This window comes from Talpa europaea (genome assembly GCF_964194135.1).
Source record: "Talpa europaea genome assembly, chromosome: 5".
Taxonomy (NCBI): domain Eukaryota; kingdom Metazoa; phylum Chordata; class Mammalia; order Eulipotyphla; family Talpidae; genus Talpa; species Talpa europaea.
Window position 1 is genome coordinate 143,190,991 of NC_140071.1, and position 24,864 is coordinate 143,215,854.

The following is a 24,864-nucleotide window of genomic DNA, read 5'->3' on the forward strand; positions in this document are numbered from 1 at the left end:
CCTGGCGTCCACAGGGGCAGCAGACGTAGTGGGGTGGGGTGTGGGAGGAGGTCAGGAGGACCCCTGGTCCTGGGCCTGAAGGCAGAGGAGGGGTGGCCTTCCTGCCAGGGAGGACTGGGGTGGGGCTGCCACCTTGTGCCCCGCCCCCCCCCACTGGCAGTTTAGTGCTCAGGCAGAGCCCCCCTCTTCCTGTGGGGGTGTGAGGGCAGCTGCTTCCTGCTGGGGCGCAGGGAAGCAGAGCTTGGCAAGAGCGCCTGCTGCAGGCCTCCCCGCTCTCGCTGGGTCAAGCCTGCTTTCCTTCCGTTGTTTCCAAAGTTCACTTGGCCTTCAGGGGGCCAGGACAGACTAGGAGGGAGACTGGGAGGGAGACTAGGATGCCCTTTCACAGCAGAGATCCAGGTTCAAGCACCTTGAGGACCAGGGTGCATGCGGGTCCCCCGCCGTGCAAAAGTGGAGAGTTCCTTGAATCTTCCCTACGTGGAAAGGGTGCAAAGTGAAGACACAATCGCCATTCATTTTATATGGGAAAAATGCCGAGTGTTCCCAAAAGAAAAAAAAAATGACCTTCCAAATCCTACCCCATAACACAGAAACCCTAATACGCTAGGGAGTGACAGGACAGGACACGATAATGTGCCGCCTGCATAGAGCAGCCTCCAGGGACGGGCCACCCACCTCTGGAACAGCTGCCACTACACCAGGGCTGAACCCCATTTTCACTCTTTGCCTTAAAGGCAAAATTCCTCTCACCTGGCAGAGACGGTGTAGGTGTGTGGCAAAAATGAAGTGACTGGGCCTCTGTGGTGGTGCAGGGGTTAGTCTCAGGCTATCAAGCTATTGCTGCGGCCACTGTGACCTGAGTTCGGTCCCCAGCCAGGGAGCTGACCCACAGGGCGGCGCAGACTTCTCCTGTCTCCCCGCTGCTCCAACTGTTAGGGGGAAAGATGCCCTAAAGCTGATCCCATACGGGCTTTGTGGACGCCACCCCCACCCCAGGCCAGAGCCAAAGACACTGGGGACTCCACATCCCATCCCCACCCAAGGGAAGGGGGCTGGGACCGGAGGGTGGGGTTCAGCAGCCAGGTGGGGATAAAGGCAGACACGTGGGCTTTGGGGGGTCCCCCATGTTGGCTCCCCGCCAGCTCGGAGAGCGCCTTTGGGTTTCCAGGTCGGCGATCGGGGAGGACGCATGAAAGACTTTAGTTCCCTGTTTTCCCCCTGAGGTGCCCATTTTCCTCATTTCCTTTTCCCTCGTCAGTAAACCTTCCCTGAGCCTGCGTGTCCTGCCGCGGAGTGCTCCTCAGTCCCTCGTAAGCCGCGTGAGGACCCCCAGCCAGGAACCCGCTCAGTGGGGGCTGCCCTGTGCAGCCTCCGCGGCGGTTTCAGTCCGCACCCCGGCGCTGCTCCCCACCCTGTCTCTGGGGAGTGCTCTCAGCGCCCCTCGGGCCGCGCCCCGGCTCTGTGGCACGAACAAATGAAAAGAAATCTTATTCAAAAAGCAAAGCGGCTGAGGCGGCCCGGGCCAGGCGGGGCCGGGCGGAGGGAGGAGACTCGCCCGCAGGCGCCCCCTGCCTCGGCCCGCGCGGCCTCGCGAGCGGCCGGGCGGCGCCCCGGGGCCGCGGCCCCTCCGGCGGGGAGACGCCCGCGCGCTGGGGTGCGCGGGCTCGGCGGGCCCGGGCGGGCGACGCCGGGCGCCGGCGGGGACCCGCCGTCCCGGGAACCTTCTGGAGCCGACGCCCCCGCCCCGCGGGCTGCTCCCGGCGGGCGGCCGGCGGCCGAGGCGCTGCTCGAGGCCGGCCCCCCCGGGCCCTGCGCGCGCGGGCCTCGGCCCGGCCCCCTCCCGCCGGGCGCCCGCCGCCCCCCGCCCCGCTGGGCCCGCGGCTGGGGCCGCCGCGCCCCGGGGCCGCCCCGCTCCCCGGCGCCCGGGCGGGGGGGTGTCGCCAGGGCCGGCGCGCGGGTCGCGCTCTCCGCGGGGTCGGGGCGCGGCGGCGGGGCCTGGCTCCAGGAGGGGCGGGGCCTGGCTCCAGGAGGGGCGGGGCCTGGCTCCAGGAGGGGCGGGGCCTGGCTCCAGGAGGGGCGGGGCCTGGCCCCAGGAGGGGCGGGGCCTGGCCCCAGGAGGGGCGGGGCCTAGCCCCAGGAGGGGCGGGGCCCGCCGCTGGGCTTCCGGAGCTCGCCCTCCCGGTGGGCGGGCCTGCGGGGCGGGGCCTGCGGGGGCGGGGCCCGGCCGCGAGTTCCGGGAAGGGCCCCGCGCCCCGCTCGCGCGGAAGTGGCCGGGCCCGGGCGGCCTCGGGGCCGGCGCGCCGCCATGTCGGCTGAGGGCGCGGCGACGGGCGGGGGGCCGGGGGCCCCGCGCGCAGCTGCCGCGCTCTGCGGCCTGTACCACGAGGCGGGGCAGAGGCTGCGGCACCTGCAGGACCAGCTGGACGCCCGCGACGCCCTCATCGCGCGGCTCCGCGCGCGCCTGGCCACGCTCGAGGGGGACGCGGCGCCGTCGCTCGTGGACGCCCTCCTGGGGCAGGTGGCGCGCTGCCGCGAGCAGCTCCGGCGGCGGGAAAGCGGCGCCGCCGAGGCCGAGCTGCGCCAGGTGCGGGGCGCGCGGTCGCGGGGCTGTGAGGCGCGTCGGGGTGAGGGAGTCTCTGGGGCGGGGGGCGTATTGGGGTGTGGGGATTGTCAGGGGTGAGGGAAGTTGGGAGTGAGGGGAGTGTTGGGGTGAGGGGAGTGTCTGGGGTCGGGGATTGTCGGAGTGAGGGGAGTGTCCGGGTGAGGGGAGTCTCTGGGGTCTCTGAGGTAAGGGGAGTCTCTGGGGTGACGGGGGTGTCAGGGAGAGGAGTCTCTGGGGTGAGGAGTCTCTAGGTGAGGGGAGTGTCTGGTGTGAGGGGAGTGTTGGGGTGAGGGGAGTGTTGGGGTGAGGGGAGTGTTGGGGTGTGGAGAGTGTCTGGGGTGAGGGGAGTGTTGGGATGAGGGGAGTGTTGGGGTCAGGGGAGTGTTGAGGTGAGGGGAGTGTTGGGGTGAGGGGAGTGTTGGGGTGAGGAGAGGGTTGGGATGAGGGGAGTGTTGGGGTGAGGGGAGTGTTGGGGTGAGGAGAGTGTTGGGGTGAGGGGAGTGTTGAGGTGAGGGGAGTGTTGGGGTGAGGGGAGTGTTGAGGTGAGGGGAGTGTTGGGGTGAGGGGAGTGTTGGGGTGAGGGGAGTGTCAGAGTGAGGAGAGTTGGGATGAGGGGAGTGTTGGGGTGAGGAGAGTGTTGGGGTGAGGGGAGTGTTGAGGTGAGGGGAGTGTTGGGGTGAGGGGAGTGTCAGAGTGAGGAGAGTTGGGATGAGGGGAGTGTTGAGATGAGGGGAGTGTTGGGGTGAGGGGAGTGTTGGGGTGAGGGGAGTGTTGAGGTGAGGGGAGTGTTGGGGTGAGGGGAGTGTCAGAGTGAGGAGAGTTGGGATGAGGGGAGTGTTGGGGTGAGGGGAGTGTTGGGGTGAGGGGAGTGTTGGGGTGAGGGGAGTGTTGGGGTGAGGGGAGTGTTGGGGTGAGGGGAGTGTCAGAGTGAGGAGAGTTGGGATGAGGGGAGTGTCTGGGGTGAGGGGAGGGTTGGGGTGAGGGGAGTGTGGGGGGAGTGGGGGGAGTGTCCCCTGGGGGAGGCTGGTCCCTGTTAATTTTCTAGGGGCCTCTCTCAGGAGGGTTCTCATTCTTCACCTGGCAGGAAATGCCCAGGGGCGAGTGGAGTGGGGGTGCTGTCCTTCCTAGAGGTTGAAGGTCTTCTGGGTTTTCCTGAGTCTGCAGCGTTTGGTCCCCAGGGTGCCCGTTTCACCGGGTATCCAGGGGCTGGCAGGACAGCTGTTCGCGGTGGATTCCTTCTAGTTCTGCAGAACTGGGGGTGGTGTCCCCACTTTCATTTCTGACTTTTGTGATTAGTCTTTTTTTCTGCCTGGGTAAAGGGTTGTCAGCTTTGTTCATGGTTTTAAGACCCAGTGTTTGGTTTCACGGATTTTCTCTACTTGAGTTATCTTTGTTCTAATCTTTGTTCCATTTCTTCTCTTGGTGTGGGTTTAGCTGTTTTCCTGAATTCTTGGAGCCGTGCAGTGGGCTTGTTGGGGCGCCTTCTCCCGGGTGAGCACCAGGTCACTGGTCTCTGCAGGGGGTCGGGTTTGCATGGTCCCTCACCGTCACAAAGGGGAACTTTCCAGTTTTCCTCCTGCGTGGCCTCCCGCCTCTGGCCCGCCGGGAAGATGGCTGCGGTGTTTCCCGGTGCGGCCCGCGGGGCCCGTCCCCCTGTCCTGGCCGTCCCCCTGTCCTGGCAGCTGCCTTCCTTGGTTGTGGCATGGGGGTTCCCTCACTGTGGGGAGGGGTGTTGAAGTCGCCCACTCTCACCGTCCTGCTGTCTTTCTACATGTCATTCTTTTTTTCCTGCGGGTCTAGTCACAGGCGCACGGGTGTCCGTAGTTAAGAGATCTTGCTCCAGGAAACCCTTCATGAACCCAGAGCACTTTTTTTTTTTTTTTAAAGAGGCACGTATTTTTATTTATTTGTTTGTTTGTTTGTTTGTTTGTTTTGTTTATACATGCACTGGGTGCAGTCAGAAGCGCGGGAGGGTGGGAGGATTCACCAGAGCCAGAGCGGGGAGCAGAGCAGGCAGAAGGACCGAAGGACACTGCTGAGGGGAGCAGCGGGCGGCAGGAGAGGTCTGCGCGCCATGCGGGACCCTCCTCCGGTGGCCGGGGAGCAGCCGGGGATCGAACCGGCACCGCAGAGGCCGCAGGCAGCTTCTCAACGCAGCGCTCAACCGCTGCGCCACCGGGGAGGCCCACCAGAGCACCTTTTTTGCCCCATAACTTTTTCACGTTCAAGTCTATTTGTCTGGCGCTGGATGGCTGGGGTGCTCTGCGGGGAGTGCGCGCCCACCTTCTGCCCGCCTGCAGCCGTGCAACCGTGCAACCCTGCGTGCCCGTGGGCAGAAAGCGCGTCTCTTGGAGGCCATGTGGGGGGTCATTTCTTTTTACCCTCCTGCCGTTCTGTCTTTTTGTTGAACAGCTTCATCTAGTTACCTTTAAAGCAATTGCTAGTGAGGACGAACTACTTTTGTTGTTGTTTATTTAAAAAAAATTTTTTAAAAAGATTTATCCATTTTTATACAAGAACTGGGGTGCAGGCCAGAGGCGCGGGAGGGTGAGAGGATTCCCCAGAGACGAGCGGGGAGCAGAAAGGGCAGGTCCACTGAAATCCCCTGCTGCGGGGAGCAGCTGGGAGAGGGGAGAGGTCTGCCGCGCCCTGTGGGCAGCTCCCTGGCCTGGGGGGGGGGGACGACGACAACGACGACGACGGAACTCGTGCTGCAGAGGCTGCGGCCAGCTCCATAGGTTGCGTCTTCACCCCTTGCGCCACCAGGGAGGCCCTGACTTTTGCTCCCTTATAAAGGTAACTGATGGCCTCCCAGAGCTGCTGTAACAAGGGGCCATGAAGCACGGGCTTAAAAAAACAGAGATTTCACCTTCCACAGCGGAGACCAGACGCCTGCGCCCTGGTGTGGTCAGAGCTGGGCTCCGGGGCTCCGGGCCGGTCCCGCCTGCCTCCTCAGGCTCCAGGTGGCAGAAGCCCTCGGCGTTCTCCGGCCTGCAGGTGCTTCTCTGCAGCTGCCGCCCGTCTCCCCGCGGCCGTCCCTGCGGCACCTGTGGCCACGCTCCATCCTAAGCCAGAACGACGTCCTCGCAGCGGGCCACATCCGCAGAGACCCTCCTTCTAAATAAACGTCCCCTTTTCAAGTACCAGGGGCCAGGACGGGCACATACCTTTTGGGGGCTACCCACTCCAGTGGGGCTTCTCCCCTTCCTATCAAGAAATGTTTGGAATCGCCACACTCAGTAGTTTGATGATGTAAAGTCTAAAACGATGAACTCACTCGTGAGAACAGGGGTGGCTGAAGGTCCGCAGACCATCACAGGCTGCACGCTGAGTTAAGGAGCGTTTCAAGGCAGACCTCCAGCGCGCGTCTGCTGCCCGCGGTCACCTCTTTTAATCACGCTGGTCTTGTAAATCCCCCCACTTAGGAAATTGAGAGACTCACGGAGCAGCTGCAAGAGAAAGAGAAGGAGACCCAGCAACTCATGAGCCAGCCGCAGCTCGAGCCGGAGAAGGAGGTGCTCTTGCTCCGGAGGACCGTGGCCGAGAAGGAGCGGGCGTGCGCGGCCAGCGCCGTCCTGTGCCGCTCCCTGGCTGACGAGACCCACCAACTGCGGAGGACTCTGGCCGCCACCGCCCACATGTGCCAACATCTGGCCAGATGTCTGGATGATCGGCAGCGTGCGCATGTGCATGCGGGGGACAAAAGCCCTGAGGTAGGCCCTGGGTGCCAACCGGAGAGCAGGCCTCACGGCGGTGCCTGCAGCCTGGGGAGGTGGTTAGCTGGTGCCCCAGCCAGCAGGGCCTATAGCCACCTGGGCTCGTGGGGAGACCGCACAGGGGCCGCCCTGGGCAAGTGCTGCACTGGTGCTGTTGGTGAGAAGGAAACTGAGGCAGAGGTGAGGTGAGTGTGCTGGAGCTAGGCCCCAGGCCAGCAGAAGGACCGGCCTTCTGTGGGCTCTGTGTGTCTGAGCCAAGAGGGGCGGCCCAGCCGAGGCTGGCTCTGGAAGAGGCCGCCTGTGGGTCTTCCTCCCCCAGGCCTGCATCTTCTTCTTTTTTTTTTTTTTTTTAATAGAGGCATGTTTTTATTTATTTGTTTGTTTTGTTTATACATGCACTGGGTGCAGTCAGAAGCGCAGGAGGGTGAGAGAATTCACCAGAGCCAGAGCGGGGAGCAGAGCAGGCAGAAGGACCGAAGGACACTGCTGAGGGGAGCAGCGGGCGGCAGGAGAGGTCTGCGCGCCATGCGGGACCCTCCTCCGGTGGCCGGGGAGCAGCCGGGGATCGAACCTGCGCTGCAGAGGCTGCGGGCAGCTTCGCAACCCAGCGCTCAACCGCTGCGCCACCGGGGAGGCCCCAGGCCTGCATCTTCTCTGCCTGAGTCTGGTGGGTTCAGAGAACAAGGAAGCTCAGAAAGGACACGGCAGGTCTCAGAAACCAAAAGAAAAGTGGCCCCGGGTGGAGGCGGCGGCACTCTCGTCCGATTTTGAGTCACTGTCATTTTCCTCCGGGGTTTTGGAAGTAGCCACACATTCTGGTCAGCCTGAGGCCAACATGGGGCTCGGCGTCGTCTCTACACCAGCGCGCCACTTCTCTGCCTCGCCTGGCTGAGTCACCAGGGGCTTCCCGGTGCGGCGGGGCTGGGACACGCATTTCCTCTGGCATAGGGGAACTCTCAGCAGCGGTGTCTGGGCGCCCAGGCCCCGGGCTGCTCCATGCGGAGTTCCGGGCTCGGACGCATGACTCCAGACCCTCTCAGCTGGGCGTGCCCACCGCTGGGAGGGGAGCAGCTTGTGCGTGGGCATGCCTGTGCCGCGGGCCCGGGACAGAGGAACTCCGTTCACGCCAGGCCCTGGTGGCTGTGGGACCCAGCCAGGGCACTCTAAGGTGCCCATGGGTGGCGTTTCCCGTTCCTGCGATGCCTGCGGCTGGGAAGCTCGGGCACAGGAACTGTGGAGGGCGGCGCCCGGGAGGTGGCACCAGCACCCAGTCCTTTCCCGGGTCTCCGCTCCTCTTCTCTGCCAGATGAACACGCGGCTGAGCACTGCGCCCTCAGTCTCCAAGGCTGACTTGCTTCTCCCTGCACGTGACAGCCACGGTTGGTGACACTGTGTCCTCTGTTGGTCCCTGCCTTCTGCAGCTGGAGCATGCGGGTGAGGATGCTTCTGTCCAGACTGTTATTGAGAAGCTGCGGGAAGAAAATCGACTGTTGAAGCAGAAGGTCGCCCACGTGGGTATCTTTACTATTTCATCCGGGAACTTTTCCTCTAGGGGAGGGCCCTCCCCCCACTATACCCAAGGGCTGCTCCTGTCCTCAGGCCACTTTGGCTGATGGGTAGGTCCCCTGAAACCAGACTTTATTGCCTCAAAGGACACAGGACGCGTCCTGTCTCTCCAAGTTAGTTCATTTGAAGGAGATACAAGAGTTTTCATCAAGTAGTTTTTTTTCTGAAAGATTTATTTATGCATCCAAGAACTGGGGTACAGGCCAAAGGTATGTGTGTGGGGGGGTAAGAGGATTTCCCAGGGACAGAGTGGGGAGCAGAACAGGTGGATCCACTGAGGTGCACTGCTGAGGGGAGCTGTGGGGAGACATGAGAGGTCTGCTGTGCCCTGGGCGTCAGCTCCCTGGCCAGGGGTTGCGCTCAGGCTGCAGTGGCTGAGTCTTTAACTGCTGTGCCCCCAGGGAGGCCCCTCAAGTACAGTTTCTAAGGCTCCAAGTCCACTTCTGTCCGAGACAGCTGCTGTGACATCAGCATGGCAGCCTTGGCTGATGGCCTCAGGTCCCCTCAGCTGCCATCAGGGGGGCTCACCCAGCTGCTTATGGCTGCTGAACAGCCTCACCTTCAGCACGGCCCAAGAGCAGGTCTTAGCCGCACCGCCCCCCGCCCCCCCCCCCCCGCCCAGGTGGAAGACCTCAACGCCAAGTGGCAGCGCTATGACGACAGCAGGGACGAGTATGTGCGGGGGCTACACGCGCAGCTGAAGGGGCTGCAGGCCTCCCGTGAGCCGGAAACACCCTCCCCGCCCGAGCTGATGAGGAAGGAGATCTGCCGGCTCAACAGACAGCTGGAGGAGAAGATGAGCGGCTGGACAGAAGTGAAGCTGGAGCTGGCGGCTGTGCGGCGGGCTCGGGACACCGCCCTGGAGCGGGTGCAGATGCTGGAGCAGCAGGTACGCTGGGCCCACCGGCCAAGGGCTTGGGGCACAGAGTGGCGGGGCCGTGGGGTGGGTGGAAGTTGGGCAGAACTTTCGTCCTTGAGCCGAAACAGTGTTGTGACAGCGAGTTTCGTCCCTCAGATTCTCGCTTACAAGGATGACTTTGCGTCCGAAAGGGCAGATCGGGAGCGGGCTCAGAGCAGGATTCACGAACTTGAGGAGAAGGTGGCCTCCCTGCAGCACCAGGCAGCCTGGAGACAGGTAGAGCAGCCCCCCGGTCCCCCTGTGTCTGCCAGGGCAGTGTGCTGTCCCCACGGGCGGCAGTGCATGCGGTCCAGCACGTCCTGCCAGGAGTGTGCTGAGCTCAAGGGGAGGCACGGGGTGGGCCAGATGGTTGCATGGGGTGTGTCTTCGGGGCCACCTGTTTGGGCAGGTGCCCTAGGACGGATGGGTCCATCTGGACCTTCCATCAGGAGTGTGGGAGGGCCCCCTCGACCTGTTCCTTCATGAGCAACCCCTTCAGCTGCCACCAGACACCCTCTCACTCGGGCTCTGGGCTGCAGGGAAGCAAGGGGAGGGCAAAGTCCACTCAAACAGAAGGAATAGCTACTTGCTGGACCCTGGGGCCGGCTTTGTGGCCGCCAACACATGTGCCAACAGGCCCTTCCTGCCTTTCTTGCAGGACTCCCGAGAGCCGGCCTCCCGCCGGATTCACACTGGGAGCAGAGCCCCCAAGTACTTAGAGACAGACGCATTGGAGCTCGCTGTGCCCAGTGGCTGCAGGCCCGGGACTGGATCTCCGTGGTTGGAGTCTCCTGCGGAGGGCGGCCGCCCAAGTGCACCGCGGAGAGGCCAGGGGGACCTCCAGTGCCCACACTGTTTGCAGTGCTTTGGTGACGAGCAAGGCGAGGAGCTCTTCAGGCACGTGGCTGAGTGCTGCCAGTGAGCCCTGCGGCTTTGTGGGGGCCTGGCGCCCCTGGGCAGCTGTCCTGTTGCTCTCAACAAGCCACACTGAGACCACTGGGGTCCTGGGCCCCAGAACAAGCCGACTCTGGTTCCCCACAGGGGTGGTACGGACCGCGTCAGAGGGGTCTTCCACTGGGGCTGGAAGCCGAGGCGAGTGGGGAGTAGAAGGTCCGCAGGCAGAGGGCCCGGTCTCCTTCTGTGTGGGGTTGGGGCCGTCTGGCTGAGACCGGGGGCCATCTGGTGGGGCTTCCTCAGGTCAGTGGGACCGCCCCGCCCCAGCATGCACCTGGGACAGTGCAGCGTGCTAGGAAGGGGGGCTGCCCGTGGGGCCAGGCAGGGATGCAGCCCTTAGGGTGGAAGCCCCGCCTTGTCCTGTCGCATGAGGGGCACGGTGGCAGCATGTCACCCTGCCCATGGGGGAGCCAAGTGTCAGCTCCAAAGTACAAACATGCTGCTTCACCGCAGCCTTCATCGCGTGTCCAGATGCTGACAGCACAGTTATGTTTGTAACAGATGCCCGCGCTCCCGTGACCACTCGGGACGAACACTGGGGGTCGGCACAGGGATCCAGCTGTATTTTCACTTGGGCAGGAGTTAGGCCAAGCGAGGGCAAACACTCCCACTCAGGGCGCTGAGAAGAGGAGGTCCTGTCAGATAGCATGAGGGGTGCCAGCCCAGTGTGCTGCCTTGGCCTGGTTCAGCCCGGGTTGGCCGTGAACTAAAGGGCTGGGAACACGGCGGGAGGAAGCCGGTTCCTGCTGAGAGCAAGGCCTGGGAGTGCGCACAGCGAGTGGGGCAGCGGTCGCTCATCAGGAGACCAGTGCTGGGCCTGCCGGCCAGGCTGACTTTAGCCATCACAGTCCTGGGAGTTCGGTGTTACGTCCCCCTCGACACAGGTCAGGAGAGGACGCAGAGGAGTTTGGTTGCTTGAGCAGCTTAGTGACAAGATTGGGACTTGGCCCCGGGCCATGAGGCTCCTGCAGCCCGCCAGCATAAAGGGCTGCACTGGGCCGCGACCCCTCTCACCTGGGGCGCCCTCTTGTCTTTTCCATTTTGTGGGATCCCACTCAAGTTGTAGTTGAGGTGTCACCTTCTCCCATGCGCCCCTTTCCAAGGTCTCGTGGGCCTCCCTGGTGGTGCACCCTGTTGGGACACAGCCTATGAGGCTGTCCGCAGCCTCTGCAGCATGCGTTCCTTCCCTGGCCAGGGAGCTACCCACATGGCGCGGCAGACCTCTCCTGTCTCCCCGCTGCTCCCCTCAGCAGTGTTTCAGTCAGTCTGCCTGTTCTGCTCCCCACTCTGTCTCACCCCCCACACCTCTGGCCTGTACCCCAGCTCTTGTTTGCATAAATAAATCAATCTTTAAAAAATAAACAAATAGGGCTTCCCCCGGTGGCGCAGCGGTTGAGCGCTGGGTTGCGAAGCTGCCCGCAGCCTCTGCGGCGCCGGTTCGATCCCCGGCTGCTCCCCGGCCACCGGAGGAGGGTCCCACATGGTGCGCAGACCTCTCCTGCCGCCCGCTGCTCCCCTCAGCAGTGTCCTTCGGTCCTTCTGCCTGCTCTGCTCCCCGCTCTGGCTCCGGTGGATTCTCTCACCCGCGCTTCTGACTGTGCCCAGTGCTTGTATAAATAAATAAGTAAATCTTTAAAAAAAAAAAATAAATAAAAAATAAACAAATAAAACAAGGTCTTGAGAGTTAAACAGGCGAACACACGGCCACAAGAACTGTCCAGGCGGGGGAAAGGGATGTTCGATGAATTTACCGTTACAAGGTTTTTGCAATGATTTAAGAGAGACTATAATGCATGAAACATAACCTCTAGGGTACCTACTAAAATACAATGAAAGGGCCTCCCCGGTGGCGCAGCGGTTGAGCGCTGGGTTGCGAAACCGCGCGGCCTCTGCGGCGCCGGTTCGATCCCCGGCTGCTCCCCGGCCACCGGAGGAGGGTCCCGCGTGGCGCGCAGACCTCTCCTGCCGCCCGCTGCTCCCCTCAGCAGTGTCCTTCGGTCCTTCTGCCTGCTCTGCTCCCCGCTCTGGCTCTGGTGAATCCTCTCACCCTCCCGCGCTTCTGACTGTGCCCAGTGCTTGTATAAACAAAACAAACAAACAAAACCAGCAAACATAAATAAAGCATGCCTCTATTAAAAAAAAAAAAAGAACTTTATAAATAAAATACAATGAAAATATTTCATTGAAAAGTTAATGTAGGGCCTCCCTCGTGGCGCCAGGGGTGAAGACGCAACCCACGAAGCTGTCCGCAGCCTCTGCAGTGCGAGTTCCATCCCGGCCAGCCAGGGCGCTGCCCACAGGGCACAGCTGACCTCTCCTGCCTCCCCGCTGCTCCCCTCGGCAGTGGACTTCAGTGGATCCACTTGTTCTGTTCCCCCGTTGTCCCTGTCTCTCACCCCCCGGCCCTGCACCTCTGGCCTGCACCCCAGCTCTTGTATGCATTAATACATCAACCTTAAAGTACAGCAAAATGAGAACTAGGCAAATGTACAATCTTAGCTGCCTCTCACAACTGGCAGAAGCAGGGAAGAAGTAATGATTGGGAAGATTTAACCAAAATTGCCAGCAAGAAAGTTTAAAATTCAGTGATCCAAGTGCCCATCTCAAGACCCTAGGAAAGTAACTGCAAGTTAAACCCAAAAAGAACGGAAGGAAATAAAAGCCGGAATCAGATAGTGAAGAGCAACGTCAAGAGTTCTTCCAAACAGCAGTAAAAACGGCAGACGGACGGAGAGGCCCTTGGAAAACGCCACTTACCACAATGACGAGAGAGAGAAGCTGCGAATAGCTCCAGGTCCATTAAATAACTTAAAACTAATGTAAAATGTTGGCCCAGAAGACGTCACTTGTGAATTCTCCGGAACATCTGAGAGGCACCGGTCTGACGCACGGGAACTAAGGCCGTCTCCTGGCTCGTCATCCGAAACCTGAGAAAGTGAAGAAAGGTGACCTCCGTGTTTCTCCTGAACAGGAGAGTGAAGAAGGAACCGCGCCCGGCACCCGGCACCATGAAGAGACTACACTAGGGCCTCCCGATGGTGCAGGGGTTAAAGCCACCGGCTTTAACTGCAGCACAAATAAACATTTATTTATTTACAGATTTACTTTCTACAAGAACCGGGGTACAGGCCAGTGGTGCGGGGGGTGAGAAGACCCACCAGAGACAGAGTGGGGAGCAGGAGAGGCAGACGGACTGAAACTGCTGAGGGGAGCAGCGGGGAGACAGGAGAGGTCTGCCGTGCCATGTGGGAATCTCCCTGGGTGGCCGGGAATCGAACCTACAATGCAGAGGCTGCCGACAGCTCCACAGCCCTGCGCTCAACCCACTGCACCACCTGGGAGGCCCATTTTTTTTTTTTAAAGATTTATTTAGGGCCTCCCCTGGCGGTGCAGCGGTTGAGCGCTGTGCTGCGAAGCTGTCCACAGCCTCCACGGCACTGGTTCAATTCCCGGCCGGCCGGGGAGATTCCCACATGGCGCGCAGACCTCTCCTGTCTCCCCCGCTGCTCCCCTCAGCAGTGTACTTGGTCAGTCTGCCTGTTCTGCTCCCCGCTCTGTCTCTGGTGGATCCTCTCACCCTCCTACGCCTCTGGCCTGTACCCCGGCTCTTGTATAAATAAACTCTTAAAAATAATTAAATAAAAATATAATACATTATAACCAAGGCAAAATCTGCATAGGGATACACGACTGTGTGGTATTTTAGAAAAACAAGACCCTAAAGGTTCGCCGTAATAACCGATCATCTCAACGGAAGCAGGAAAAGCACAGGACAAAATTCAATGCCCCGGCATGGCTCAAAACAAAAGCCAAAGCACCAGCAGACTAGGGAGAGGCCGGGTTCTCTCGCCTGCTCAAGGTGCACGCAAAAAATACAACCCCACCTCCCACGGCTGATGCTGTACTGGATGTCGCGTGAAGCGCCACCCCCAACGGTCACATCAAGGCACGATGGCCACGTCCCACCGAGTCCGGCCTGTCCAGAGGCCCTCCCGGTGCAGGAGCAACCAAGGGCGAGAGGGGAGAAAACCCGGAAAGGAACATACACTGTCCCTCTTTGCGGGCGAGGGCCGGCTGTGGAGACTCTGAGGGGCTCCTGAAAGGTCTACACCTTCTCTCTTCTTACCGGAACTGTCGTAAAGGAACAACTCGACTCCCCGTGTGACGACAGCATCCTTTGAGGGCGGCCAGCGCCCCTCCTGGCCTCCCCCGGCCCGACGCTGCCCCAGGCCTGCGGGCCACCCCGGGCGGGTCTTCCCTCTTCCTCTCCCACAGGGGGCCACGGAAGGGCCTCCGCGCTCGGAGTTAGTGTCCGCACCCGGGAAGCAACGCGATCGCTCGGGCCCCGGCTTCCCTCTCACAGCAAACCCACGGGGTGCTGAGGGCTGTTCACCCCGGGATGTGAGGGCCCCAGGTGAGGCACGAAGTCGACGGTCGCCGCGCCCCACCCGCTCTCCGACATGGCGCCCTGCGGACTGTGCCTCCGCGGTGACCCTGCAGGGCCCAGGATGCTGCCCCTGCCTCCGCGTCGTCACCTCTGGCAGAGCGCCTCTCCCGCGGCTGGCTCAGGACACGCTGGCGGCGGCCTCTGCGCGTCCCCAAGTCCCCAAGCCTGGCTGCAAGCGCAGACGCGAACCCAGCCCCAGGCCGCCGCGGTCCCAGCCAGGGCCTCGGGTGCAGCCAACGGGGCTCAGGCCACCCAGGCTGCGCTGCCGCTCCGGCAAGGCGAGCGAGGGGGCTCCAAGACCGGGGGCCGGAGCGTGGGGGGGGCGGTCTCGGGCGAGCACACTGAGCTCAGGCGCTGCTGGTCAGCACGTTGCGAGGCTCGGCTCGGCTCGGCTCACGGCAGACCATGGAGACCAGAACTTAAGTCCAACAGCTTCCCGGAGGGCGCGGCCCCGGGGCGCAACGTCAGCACGCGGCCCCCAGGCCGCACCCCGCAGGCGCCGCACCTGCAGCAGCAGACGGGCCTACCTCTCTCCTCACAGCTGAGCTGGCCCTGCAGGCCCGCCGTGGCCACGGTCAGGAGGCCCGGGCGGTTCGTGGTGGGCGGGCAGCGTACCCAGCGAGGAAGCACAGGCCCGTGACTGCAGCGGCCGGGACGGCTCAGGTGCGGAGGCTCCGCGGAGGCGACGGAAGTCTTGACTCTGCCCCTCGTCTCCCTGCGAGGCCGCCTTCTCGTCCAGGGTTTCCCGCTCAATGACTTTGTTGGACCGATCGAGGCGAGGCAGCGGCCGCTGCGCACACCAGCGGCGGGAGGGAGGCGCCCCTCTTGATCCCTTCCTCCGGGGCCTGGAGTCCCTGGCCCTCCACCCGCGGGCCTCAGCTTGGGCGGCCAGAGGCTGCTCGTGAACTCTGCCACCTTCAGCTGCTGCGAGTGCCCACCAGGACCCGCTGATCTGAACACGCTGCCCTTCACGTCCAGGCGCCAGCTGCAGTTCGTGTTGGTCGGTCTCCGGAGCAGGCACTGCAGCCCCCCCACCCCCACCCCCGTCACCTTCCCAGGCGTCGAGCCCCGGCAGGGCCCTTTGGCTGACCTGTGCCCAACACGCCTGCCCTCCTGGCCGCTGGCCCAGGCCTCGTGGACCTGTCCAGCTGGTCCTGCTGCCGCTCTGCCACTGCAGCAGGGCAAGGCCCCCCACTCGGAGTCCCAGAGGACTTCACGGCCTCGGGCCCTCGACACAGCGCCTGCCACGCTCACAGCCAGCCTGCCTCTGCGGTCAGCCCAGAGCCCGGGGGCTGCGCTCCCCGGCTCAGCCAAAGGCCAGGAGCGGCAAGGCTGTGTCCCGCCCCTCTCGTGCCAGCAGCTTCCCTGGGCCCTGGTCCAGCCGCCTGTTGGAGCTGCACGGCCAACAGAGCAGCAGCCCTGCCTCGGCTAGTCTCACTGCCCTGGGCCTCGGGCTCTCAGGCTGGCCCTTGGTCCACAAACAGCAACCCCAAATTCCAGACGGTACACCTGTCGCCGGGCGCCTTTGCTGCCCCCAGGGTCTCGGGCCTGCTGGCCTACCAGGCCCATTGTTGGGAAGGGCAGTGGCCACCAAGGTCGGGGTGTTCCCATGGCCTCCCCTGCTTGCCTCTCCTGGGCCAAGAGCTTGGCCAGGCTGTCCCCGCGCACAGCGTCTCCTCATGCACAGAGCGGACGTGTGGACAGCTGGGCACGGCGCTGAGCTCCCCAGGGTGACGGGAGCTGGAACGGCACGGAGGTGGGAGGCGCTCCCTGGAGCTCCCCAAAAACCCGCATGTGGGGCCTGACAGAGACACACCAGGGGACGCCTCCCACTCACGCTGCCTCTGATCGCCCCTGCTCCGCGCGTCAGACTTTGTGCCTCAACGGTATTAGCAACGCCCTCCCTGTCCCTCCCCTTGGCCTGAGGCCTGGATGCAGCTTCCCCCCCGCCGCGCCTCAGGTACCCGCACCCCACCTGCGGCTCCTCCGCCACTTTGCACTGGGGCCGGGTCCAGCCTGCTTGCGCAGGAGACCCCACAAGGCGTGGCACCCGGGATCCTGGGATGGTGGCCGGCCCCCCGGCAGAAAGCAGCCAGACCAGGTCTTCTGCTACTAATGTATTCCATCTTTCAAAAAGAAAGACATGATTTTAATATCACTTAACAATATGTTAAAAAAGTAGCCGGGCAGGCCTCCGTGTTAATACAGCCGCACGCGCGAACAGACTCGACGGTGAGTACGGGGTGGGTTTGTTTCTGAACTTCTCGTTCTGCAAGGGTCTTCCACAAGCCGGCTACTAGTCAGGGGGCAGACACACACGGCGCGACGGTACACTCTGGACAGGAGGTCGTGGAGGAGCACGGGAGGCCGCCGGCCGCCGTGGTGGGTGCGGGCCGGGCGCCAGGTGGCCGGCCATGCCCGGGCACACGGGAGCAGCCGAGCAGCGGGGCGGGCCCCGGTCCAGCCCGACAGCACAGGCCACGCCAGGACGTGTCCCTCGGGGGGCGGGACACACGTGAGCTACAAGGCAGGTCCAGCAGCAGGATCTCCGCCGGGGTCTCGGCCCGTCCCGCACGGCTGGGCGCAGGCCCCCGGGCCCGGCCCGCCCCACGCCCTCTCCGGCAGTCCTGGTTCAGTGGGCAGCAAAGGTGGCTTTTTTCAAACTAAAATTGGACCAGTTGATGGACAGTCTCTGTCGGGTCTGTCTGGCGGAATCCAGGCAGAATCTGCAAAGACACAAGAGCGACGGTCACGCGTGGGACGCTGCCCCGAGCTGCGCCTGCGCGTCCTCCCCCACCCTCCACGAGGCCGGCGCCTTCCCCTCGCACCCCAGGGAGCCCGGGCAGGGGGACGCTCCCAACGGGCCCACCGGGAGCCTGAGGCTTGACCCCAGCCAGGCTCTGCCAACGGTGCTGCCCTTACCGTGGCCGTGAAGCCTCCGAGGCCACCTGGGTGTCCACTGGCGAGGGTGATGTGAAACCAGAACTTTTTTTATGTCCCAAAAGGTTAGGTTAGGCAAAAGGGAGGTGCTTGCATAGACACACATGGGCAGAAAAAGTTGCCTGAAACCAGAGTTTTTACAGGGAGACACGGTTTTGATACCGTTTGCCCCTCGCTGCCCAGCCCGCGGGGCGTCAGGTACCTGGAGGCCCACGGGCCGCTGCGCTCGCCCCTCCCCAGCAAACAAGGGCCAGTTTTACGCTAAATGAAGGGAAAAGCACTTTCCCCAAAAACCTTTACTTTGCCAAATCGCTCACAGCCTCTCCTTCCTGGCCTTAACCTGGGCAGCAGCGATCAGAGCTCAACCCAGGCTCGGCCTCTCGGCCAGCGCGAGCCAAGTGGCCTCGCTTCCTGGGGCTCCGGCGCACGTCCGGGCGACCAGCTGGCCGGGTGCGCGCTCCCGACATGCCTCTGCTGGCCCGAACGGGGGATGCTGCGTCTCTGCGTCCACCGCTCTCGCGGGAGCGACATCTGCGAGAGACGAGGTGCGCGGGGGGGTGTGGTGTGTGTGCGAGCGGCCCAGGGGTCTGTGCTCCAGCAGTGCCCGCCCGGGCCCGGGAGGCGCCTCTGTGTGGCCTCAGAATGGGGTCTTCTCACGGGCGCCCCCAGCTGCCCTTGCAGCTCCTCAGCGATGGCCGGAGGCTACGGCTGCCTTCCTTGGCGGCCGGTCAAATGTCCCGTCCCACACGGCGGCCGGTGCAGTGCGGCCTGGGGGAGGGTGACGACCCGGGCAGAGGAGGCCTCTCCGCGGGGCCCTCCGGCAGCCCCACGGCGGAGGGGGGCGCCGCGTCGGGTCACTCGGGGGGCCTGTCTGTCGCGGTCAGGGACAGGCCCGGGGGGGGAATGGCGCCCACACACCCTGGGGCGGGCGAGCTGCCCGGCGAGGCCCACGATGGTCCATTGTATTTCCAAGGAACAAAACTCTGGTCTCAGGGGCCTTCGGTGCTTCTGTTCCCCGCTTCAGTCTTTCTTTTCTGTTCTATTTCCTTCAGCTTCTGTTAAAAAATGTTTCCTGCTTTCTTTGGCCTTCTCGTGTTGCCCTTCTCCTCATTTCTCAAACGCAGCCCTGAACGCACTGATTCAGGCTCCTGACGCTGCCACACCCGAGGCTCCGCAGCTGCGCTCGGGCCGCCTGTCCGGCCACCACAGCCGTGCACCGGGACTCGTGCGACACCGGCTCCAACGCAGCTCTGGCCAGCAGAGATGCGGGCTCTGCGCCACCAGCTCAGCGGAGCGGGCGGGGCCGGGGCAGCCTGACCAGCATGCGTGGCTGCCGCTGTCTTGCAGGAAGGACTGTGCTTCCAGATTCGCAAATGCTTAGGGACTGAAATGTTTCTTTACTGTCGATCTCCAAACGCTGCAAACCGGTCTTTGCGTGCATGGGGCAGGGAGGCGCTAGTGGGTGTGCGCTGAGGTGCCAGATGCTGCCGGGCCAGACGCTGGGCATGCAGCCCCCAGGCCCAGCCCCACGTTACCTTTTGAAGTACTCCACCTCCCGCTCTGTCTCGTCCATGTCCACGCTGTCCAGGTCGATATCTTTGGGCAGAAAGACATCATCTGCGGAGGAGAGGAGAGGCAGGTCACGACCCGGCCGCCTTACCAGAGGGGACCGATTACTGTTTTACTGAATTTCATCAGCTTCACAAAGTAAATTTCTCTCTAAAATGAGACTTTGAGGCCTCCCTGGTGGCGCAAGGGGTTAATAAGCACTGCACCATGAAGCTGCCCGCAGCCTCTGCAGCGCGAGTTCCATCCCCGGCCAGGGAGCTCCCCATAGGGCGCAGCAGACCTCTCCTGTCTCCCCCGCTGCTCCCCTCAGCAGTGCATTTTGTCAGTCTGCCTGTTCTGCTCCCCACTCTGTCTCTGGTGGATCCTTTCGCCCCCCCCGCACCTCTGGCCTGTACCCCAGCTCTTTTTTGCCATAAATAAATCTCTAAAAAAAAAGAAAAAAGACGTCACAAATGGCCGAGGTGGCAGGTCGCTCCCCCGCGCTGTGACCCGCTAGCCTGGGCACCCAGGAGTGTGCGGCAAGAGCCCCTGCCTGCCGGCTCCCGAGGCTCAGGGACACCCCACCTGGGGCCATCCAAACACATGCTCAGTGGCCACCCCACTGGGGCGCCCAGAAGGCAAGCGTCCTCCCGCGGGCCCCTGTGCCGAGGACAGAGGTGCGGGCCCCAGGGGCAGCGGCACAGTTACAGGGGCTCTCCGGGGTCAGGTCACAGCCCAGAGGCCTCCCAGGAGCCCCAGGTGCTGGCGGAGCCCTCTGCACAGAGGGTGGGAGAATAGGGGGCAGTCCCCGAATCTCAACAAGTCTGGGGGCTCCTTCCTCCTGCTTCACAGAGCCTGTCCAAGCCAGGGGCACAGCTGGGGCGCAGGCAGGGAGCCGCCAGCATGCCCCATCACGGGCCCGTCCCCACCTGCCTGCAGGCCGTGGGTCATTCCCACTGATGTAACTGGAGGCACTCAGCCTGCCCAGCAGCCACAAGCAACTCTGGGCCTCACGGCGACACCACGGTCTCCCTCTGAAGACTTGTAGGGCCTGCGCCCCACCCGGTCCTGCTGGTGCCAGCTCTCCCTCCTCCGCACCCACCAGCCCCGCACCCTCTCCCACGGGCTGCCGCCGCCGCTCACCCCTGCTCGGCGCCCAACACAGGAGAAAACGCACCTCACAGCCTGCAGCAAGCCGGACCCGAGACTGCCCTGCCGCTGCTCACTCTCAGGGACGGCTGAGCCCAAAGCCCCAGGCTCCTGGATCCCGCTTCACCCGGCCCACAAGGAGCCTGGGCTGCCCACACTGAGCGGCTGCCCCCGGCCCTGACAGGACGCAGGGAGGACAATGAGAAGGCCAGCGCGGGCAGCAACACCCTCACGCGGCCCCAGGGTGGGGGCAGGCCCCGCACACAGCAGGCTCGTCTGGAAAGGCTGGCGCTGACGTGAACCTCAACCACCTTTTCTCTCATTAGAATGATCGATGCCGAAAACCTGGGTATCGGGGTACGTGTAAGCTCAAAACAGAGGGGCTGGGACGAGGCTCGATCGGGGAGACGCCCCCCGACTACAGATCAGTGTTCGCCCCAGAGCTCAGGCCCGTCCTGCAGCCCACGGGGACGCACCGGGCCGGGGCTGGCGGCGAGCACCCGCAGTGGCCACGCAACAACGCCGCCGGGGGCGGGGAGATGAGGGCGCAGAGAGGAGTGCGGGGGCCGGGCAGGGGTCGGGGAGAGGGCCAGCAGGAGGCGCAACCCCAGAGCTCACGGCTAGGGGGGACGGGGCGGGCGCTCCCGAGCAGACTCAGTCCAGCGTGGGGCCGAGGCCCAGCAACTCGGGCGCAGGGGCCGGAGGATGAAGGCGCCTTCCAGGCAAGTGGAAACGGGGTGCCTCTCAGACACGCCATGAAAAGCTGAGTCAAACGTGACAGGGAGGAAGCGCAGAGACACTCAGGAACAAACCACAAGCGGCAAAGAAGCCTGCAAAGAAAAACGTTAGCACCACGGGTCCCCAGCCACCACGCAAACAAGCCGCGACGTGCCGTCGAAGGAGCAACGACGGAAACACAGGCTCCCCGGCCAGCCTGGGAGACGGCGACGGCCGAGCCGCGAGCCCACGAAGGCACAGGCTGCCCGGGGTGTCCGCGCTCAGGCGCAGAGCGCTCCGCTGCAAAGGGGGTTCTTCCAGAAACACTGAAAATGAAACACACACAAAACCTTCCCAACTCTCTGTGACGTGTAACGCGGACACCCACAGCTGGTGCTGGTAGCCAAACGGGGGGCGACAGGTTTGTATCTTCCACACACATCACGCAGACTGGGGATATCCTGGATGAAGCAACAGCGGGTCCCCCCATGGACGCCAGCTCTGCCCGGACCCGGGACAGAACAGGCGTGAGAAGGACAATCACGTCCGTCTCCACCACGGACGCGAGAAAACTCTGGCAAGACCCCACACTCATTCCTGACACGACACTCAGGAAAGGCAGCAGTCGCCGAGTGTCTTCCGACACGACAAGGAGAAGAACCTTCTCCCACCGCCGACGCCTGGGCGCGGGGCCTGGGCGCGGAGACGGACAGCCCTGGGGCTGTCGTGGCCGGCGCCCGCGCAGACACGGCGGCTCTCAGGTGCGCCCGGCAGCAGCTGGCCAGCTCGACCCCCAGAAGCATGGCTGAGCCGGCCGTGCACCTGGGAGCCCCCCGAAACTTAAAAACAAGTAAAACTAATTTTACTCAACTACATACAGCCACGAGCTCACAGCCTCAGGTCAGCGGGGTGAGAACCGGCGCGGGTGTTTCATTCCTCACGCCACGGCTTTCAGAACCCAGCGTGTGGGAGGACACGCGCTCGCCCCCCGCCCGGCCCCGTGCATGTCTTCCTCCCACCACCCCCAACTCGGCGGCCTCGCTCCAGTGCCCGGCGGTGACAGGCGACCAGCGGCCGCTGCACCAGGCAGGGCAGAGCTGGAAGTAACAGCGGAGAATCCTCGTTACGCTAGAAACGGGAGATTAAATCCTTAGGAACAGGCTCAGCAAGAAATGGGAAAAAATTAGGAGAGAAAATTTAAAACACCCCTGAAATACACAGAACCTCCATGTTCTTGGGGGGACGAGCGACATCTCAGAGACACCAGCTCTCCGAAAGGTCGGGGTGCTCGGTAGAGGAGACAGAGGCGGCGCCTGCACACACGCAGGCCCCCCGGGACAGACCAGCGTCCGGGCGGGCGGCGGGGCCGGGGCCGCGTGGAAACACTCACGGCCAGGACGCCGCCGAGCAAGGGGGCGAGACTGGCCCGAGCCCAGGGGAGGCCGCACGGGGAGGGTGCCCCACGACCGAAGAGGAGAAGGGCTCCCCAGGCCAAGTGCGGTGCAGGCGGCGTCACCAGCCGCCAGGAGGGCAACCCTGACGCTGGGCTGTCCCGGGGGGCCCGGCGCACGCCGCCCAGGAGGACACCGCGGAGCCCCGGGGCCGAGCCCACAGGGACGGGCGAAGCGGCCCAGTCACGTCAGGCCAGAGGCAACAAGGATGGACGGACGAGTCCCAGCAAAGCAGACGCTTCCGCGTGGCTGTAAACAAATGCGTCAGACGCAACGTACAGACCGCATCCCTGACACACAAAGAACTTAACAAATGGGAGAAAAAGGCCAAAAGCCCAATAAAAAATAAGAAAATATGTGAATAGGAAATTCAAAAAAGGATACAGAAACAGCCGCTCACGTGCGGTATTACTATAATTAGAAAAAACACAAAAACTACAGGCGTGAGGTCAGGGCAGCTGGCAGCGCCCCCTGCTGGCCAGGCTGCATGACCCCTGCGCGCCCCCAGCCCCCCACCCCGCACATGAGACCCCTCTGGGCAGTGGGAACTGGGAGGCACCAGGCAAGGTTCCTGGACCCAGAGGGCGATTTCTAGATGGTGCGAGGTGTGGGCGTGTGGGGGAGCAAACTGCTGGTGATGGGGGTCCTGGGGGGACAGGCTACCTTTCCTGAACCAAAAGAAAAGCTGACAGAGAACGGAGTGCTTCCCCACGGGAAGGAGGTGGCAACCAGATGGAAAAAGCTGGAAGGAAACAAAACAGGGAGCCAGGCCATGCCTGGAGTGAGCCTTGACCACTCCAAAGCGGGGCGTGGCCCCGGCAGAGGCTGCGCCAGCACTGGGCGAGCTCCTGGGGGGCCTGTCTTCCAGGTCCAACAAGCTACCCTGCACCCGGAGGAGGGGTGTCTGGGAGGGACACTGGGGGTGGGCGGGCAGCGCCCTGGCCGGGGGGTGCCTACACAAACGCCAGCGTTTCCGGAAGACGGGCGCAGGGGCTGCGTCACTGAGGGGCGGGGAGTCGTGATGCTGCAGCGCCCAGGGGTCTGGGTCTGCAGACACCCCTCCACACAGGAAAGAACCAGGGCTCCTGGGAGCCGGGGCAGGTCCAGGGTGGAGAGGGGGACACCTGACCTGTGACGAGACAGCTGTCCTGAGCTGCAGCCTCGGCCTCCCTGTCGACAGCCCCCTCACACGTGGGGCGTTCCCCGAGGGTCTGAACTCAGGATGTACCACGGGCCACCTCTGCCCTGCCCGGGTCTCCCTTCAGATGCCCGCTGAGCGTGGAGTACAGGGCAGTCAGGGAGCCCGCTGGCCACCTCGTCTCTCAGGAGGGCGCTGCCTGCTCTCTCTGGCCCTGGCACCTGGAAGGGGTTACCCGTCCCCTCCGCGCACCCCCTCCCGCCTGCTCTGCGTCTGGGACATCACCCCTGTGGGGAGCGAACTGGAGGGGAGGCTGAGGGAGCCACCTGCCAGGCAGGGGCCTCACTGACAGGTCCCCCCGCACTCCAGGCCAAGGACCAGTCACAAGGCACCAAGTGCTCAGAGAACCCCAAGACCATGAGGCGCAAAGGCGGCCTGGCCAGGCGGGAGGACGCTGCCCGCCCAAGGGAGAGGCCCGCCCGCTGCACGCATTTACCAAGGGAGCTGCCGGCCCTGTCTCCTTTCTTCTTCTTGTTTTTCTTGTTCCTGCCCTTGGGCTGGGGGGAGTCTGCGGGCACCAGAGTGCTGCCCTGGGGCTCGCCGGGGGGGCCGGGCTCTGAGGGGACAGGGTTCAGCTGCTTTTTGTTGTTGTTGTTGCTGTTGGCCTTTCTCTCCTCCCTCCTCTGCTCCGCCAGGGAGGGGAGGTCCCCGCGGGCCTTGGGTTCAGGCCTGGGTTCGGGCCGGAGCCGGGGCTGGGCCTCGGCGGGCCGGGGCGGCTCTGCAGGCTTCCGCATCAGCTCCCCACTGCTCTGCCGGTGCGGCTTCTCCTCCTGCCCGCCGGCCCCCGCCGCGTGGGGCTGCATGGTGTCGAGGAAGAAGGACAGTGGCTCCTGCGGCTTCCCGCCAGCCCCCTTCGAGGGGAGCAGCACGGAGTCCCCGGGATCCCCAAGGTCAGCGGTGCCCCCATCAGCACCTGGCCCGGGCCTGGGCTCCGTGTGGTCCGCGTGTCTGGAAGGGGAGTGTGGTGAGGCCTCTGGCTCCTCAGCCTGCTCCAGGGAGCCGTTGTGGAAGTTCTCAGAGCTAGGCGCAGATTCTGTTGCTGCCTGGAAACTTCTAGCAAGTATGTCCAACTTGGGGCAGTCTTTACGCGGCCTCTCTTTCTTCTTCTTCTTCGCAGCTCGTAGCTTTTGAAGCTCCTGAAGCCGCCTGAGTTCCTCCTTGAGCCGCTCCTCCTCCTCCTCCTCCCGCCGGCGCTGCTCTTCCCGCAGGTGCAGGTGCTCCCGGGCCCTGGCCTCTGCCTCCAGGCGCGCTTTTTCCTCCAGCTACCGGGGAAGAAGAGACAACTTAGGATGACAGGTACAACGCAGGAAAGTAAAAAGCAGATCATACGATCACACGCAAGAAGGCAAGTGCGACAGCGCCCACACCATGCAGACCAGCCCCCGGGGTCAGGAGCGCTTGCTACCACCAGGGCACTTGCTTCCAGGGGGTGGGAGGGCTGCACAGACACTCCCCCTCCCCCGACCCCGAGTCCAGCCGACCGGGTGTCTCTGGCCTGCAGGCCAGCTGGGTGCACACGACAGCAGCACACGCCTCCGGGGGCTGGCGCAGACTGGGGTCGGGGAGCAAGGGCTCGCCAGGGCGTGTGCTGAGAAACGGTGAACGCCCCCTCCCGGCCCACGGCCACTAGCGTGCAGTGCAGGTGACCTGCCGGCGTGTTCAACATCCAAGGCAAGTT

At 63.5% G+C, this 24,864-nt stretch overlaps 2 protein-coding genes across 2 annotated transcripts in view; one reads left to right on the forward strand and one right to left on the reverse strand.

Annotated features, from left to right (window-relative positions):
- Nucleotides 1–2,305: 2,305 nt before the first annotated feature.
- On the forward strand, nucleotides 2,306–9,704 carry TNIP2 (TNFAIP3 interacting protein 2; the record flags this gene model as incomplete). The annotated part of the gene is made up of 6 exons (XM_084233045.1): nucleotides 2,306–2,584; nucleotides 6,028–6,315; nucleotides 7,740–7,829; nucleotides 8,507–8,773; nucleotides 8,900–9,019; nucleotides 9,441–9,704. 6 exons carry the CDS (start codon nucleotides 2,306–2,308, stop codon nucleotides 9,702–9,704), a joined length of 1,308 nt encoding a protein of 435 aa, XP_084089171.1.
- Nucleotides 9,705–16,815: 7,111 nt separating this feature from the next.
- Nucleotides 16,816–24,864, reverse strand: part of FAM193A (family with sequence similarity 193 member A) — a gene marked incomplete at both ends in the record, with an annotated part of 59,273 nt that continues 51,224 nt past the window's right edge. Inside the window, 3 exons of the mRNA XM_084234261.1 lie at nucleotides 16,816–16,909; nucleotides 18,659–18,740; nucleotides 23,623–24,448. Of these exons, the coding sequence (XP_084090387.1) occupies nucleotides 16,816–16,909; nucleotides 18,659–18,740; nucleotides 23,623–24,448 (1,002 nt within the window). The remainder of the gene's footprint in view (nucleotides 16,910–18,658; nucleotides 18,741–23,622; nucleotides 24,449–24,864) is intronic.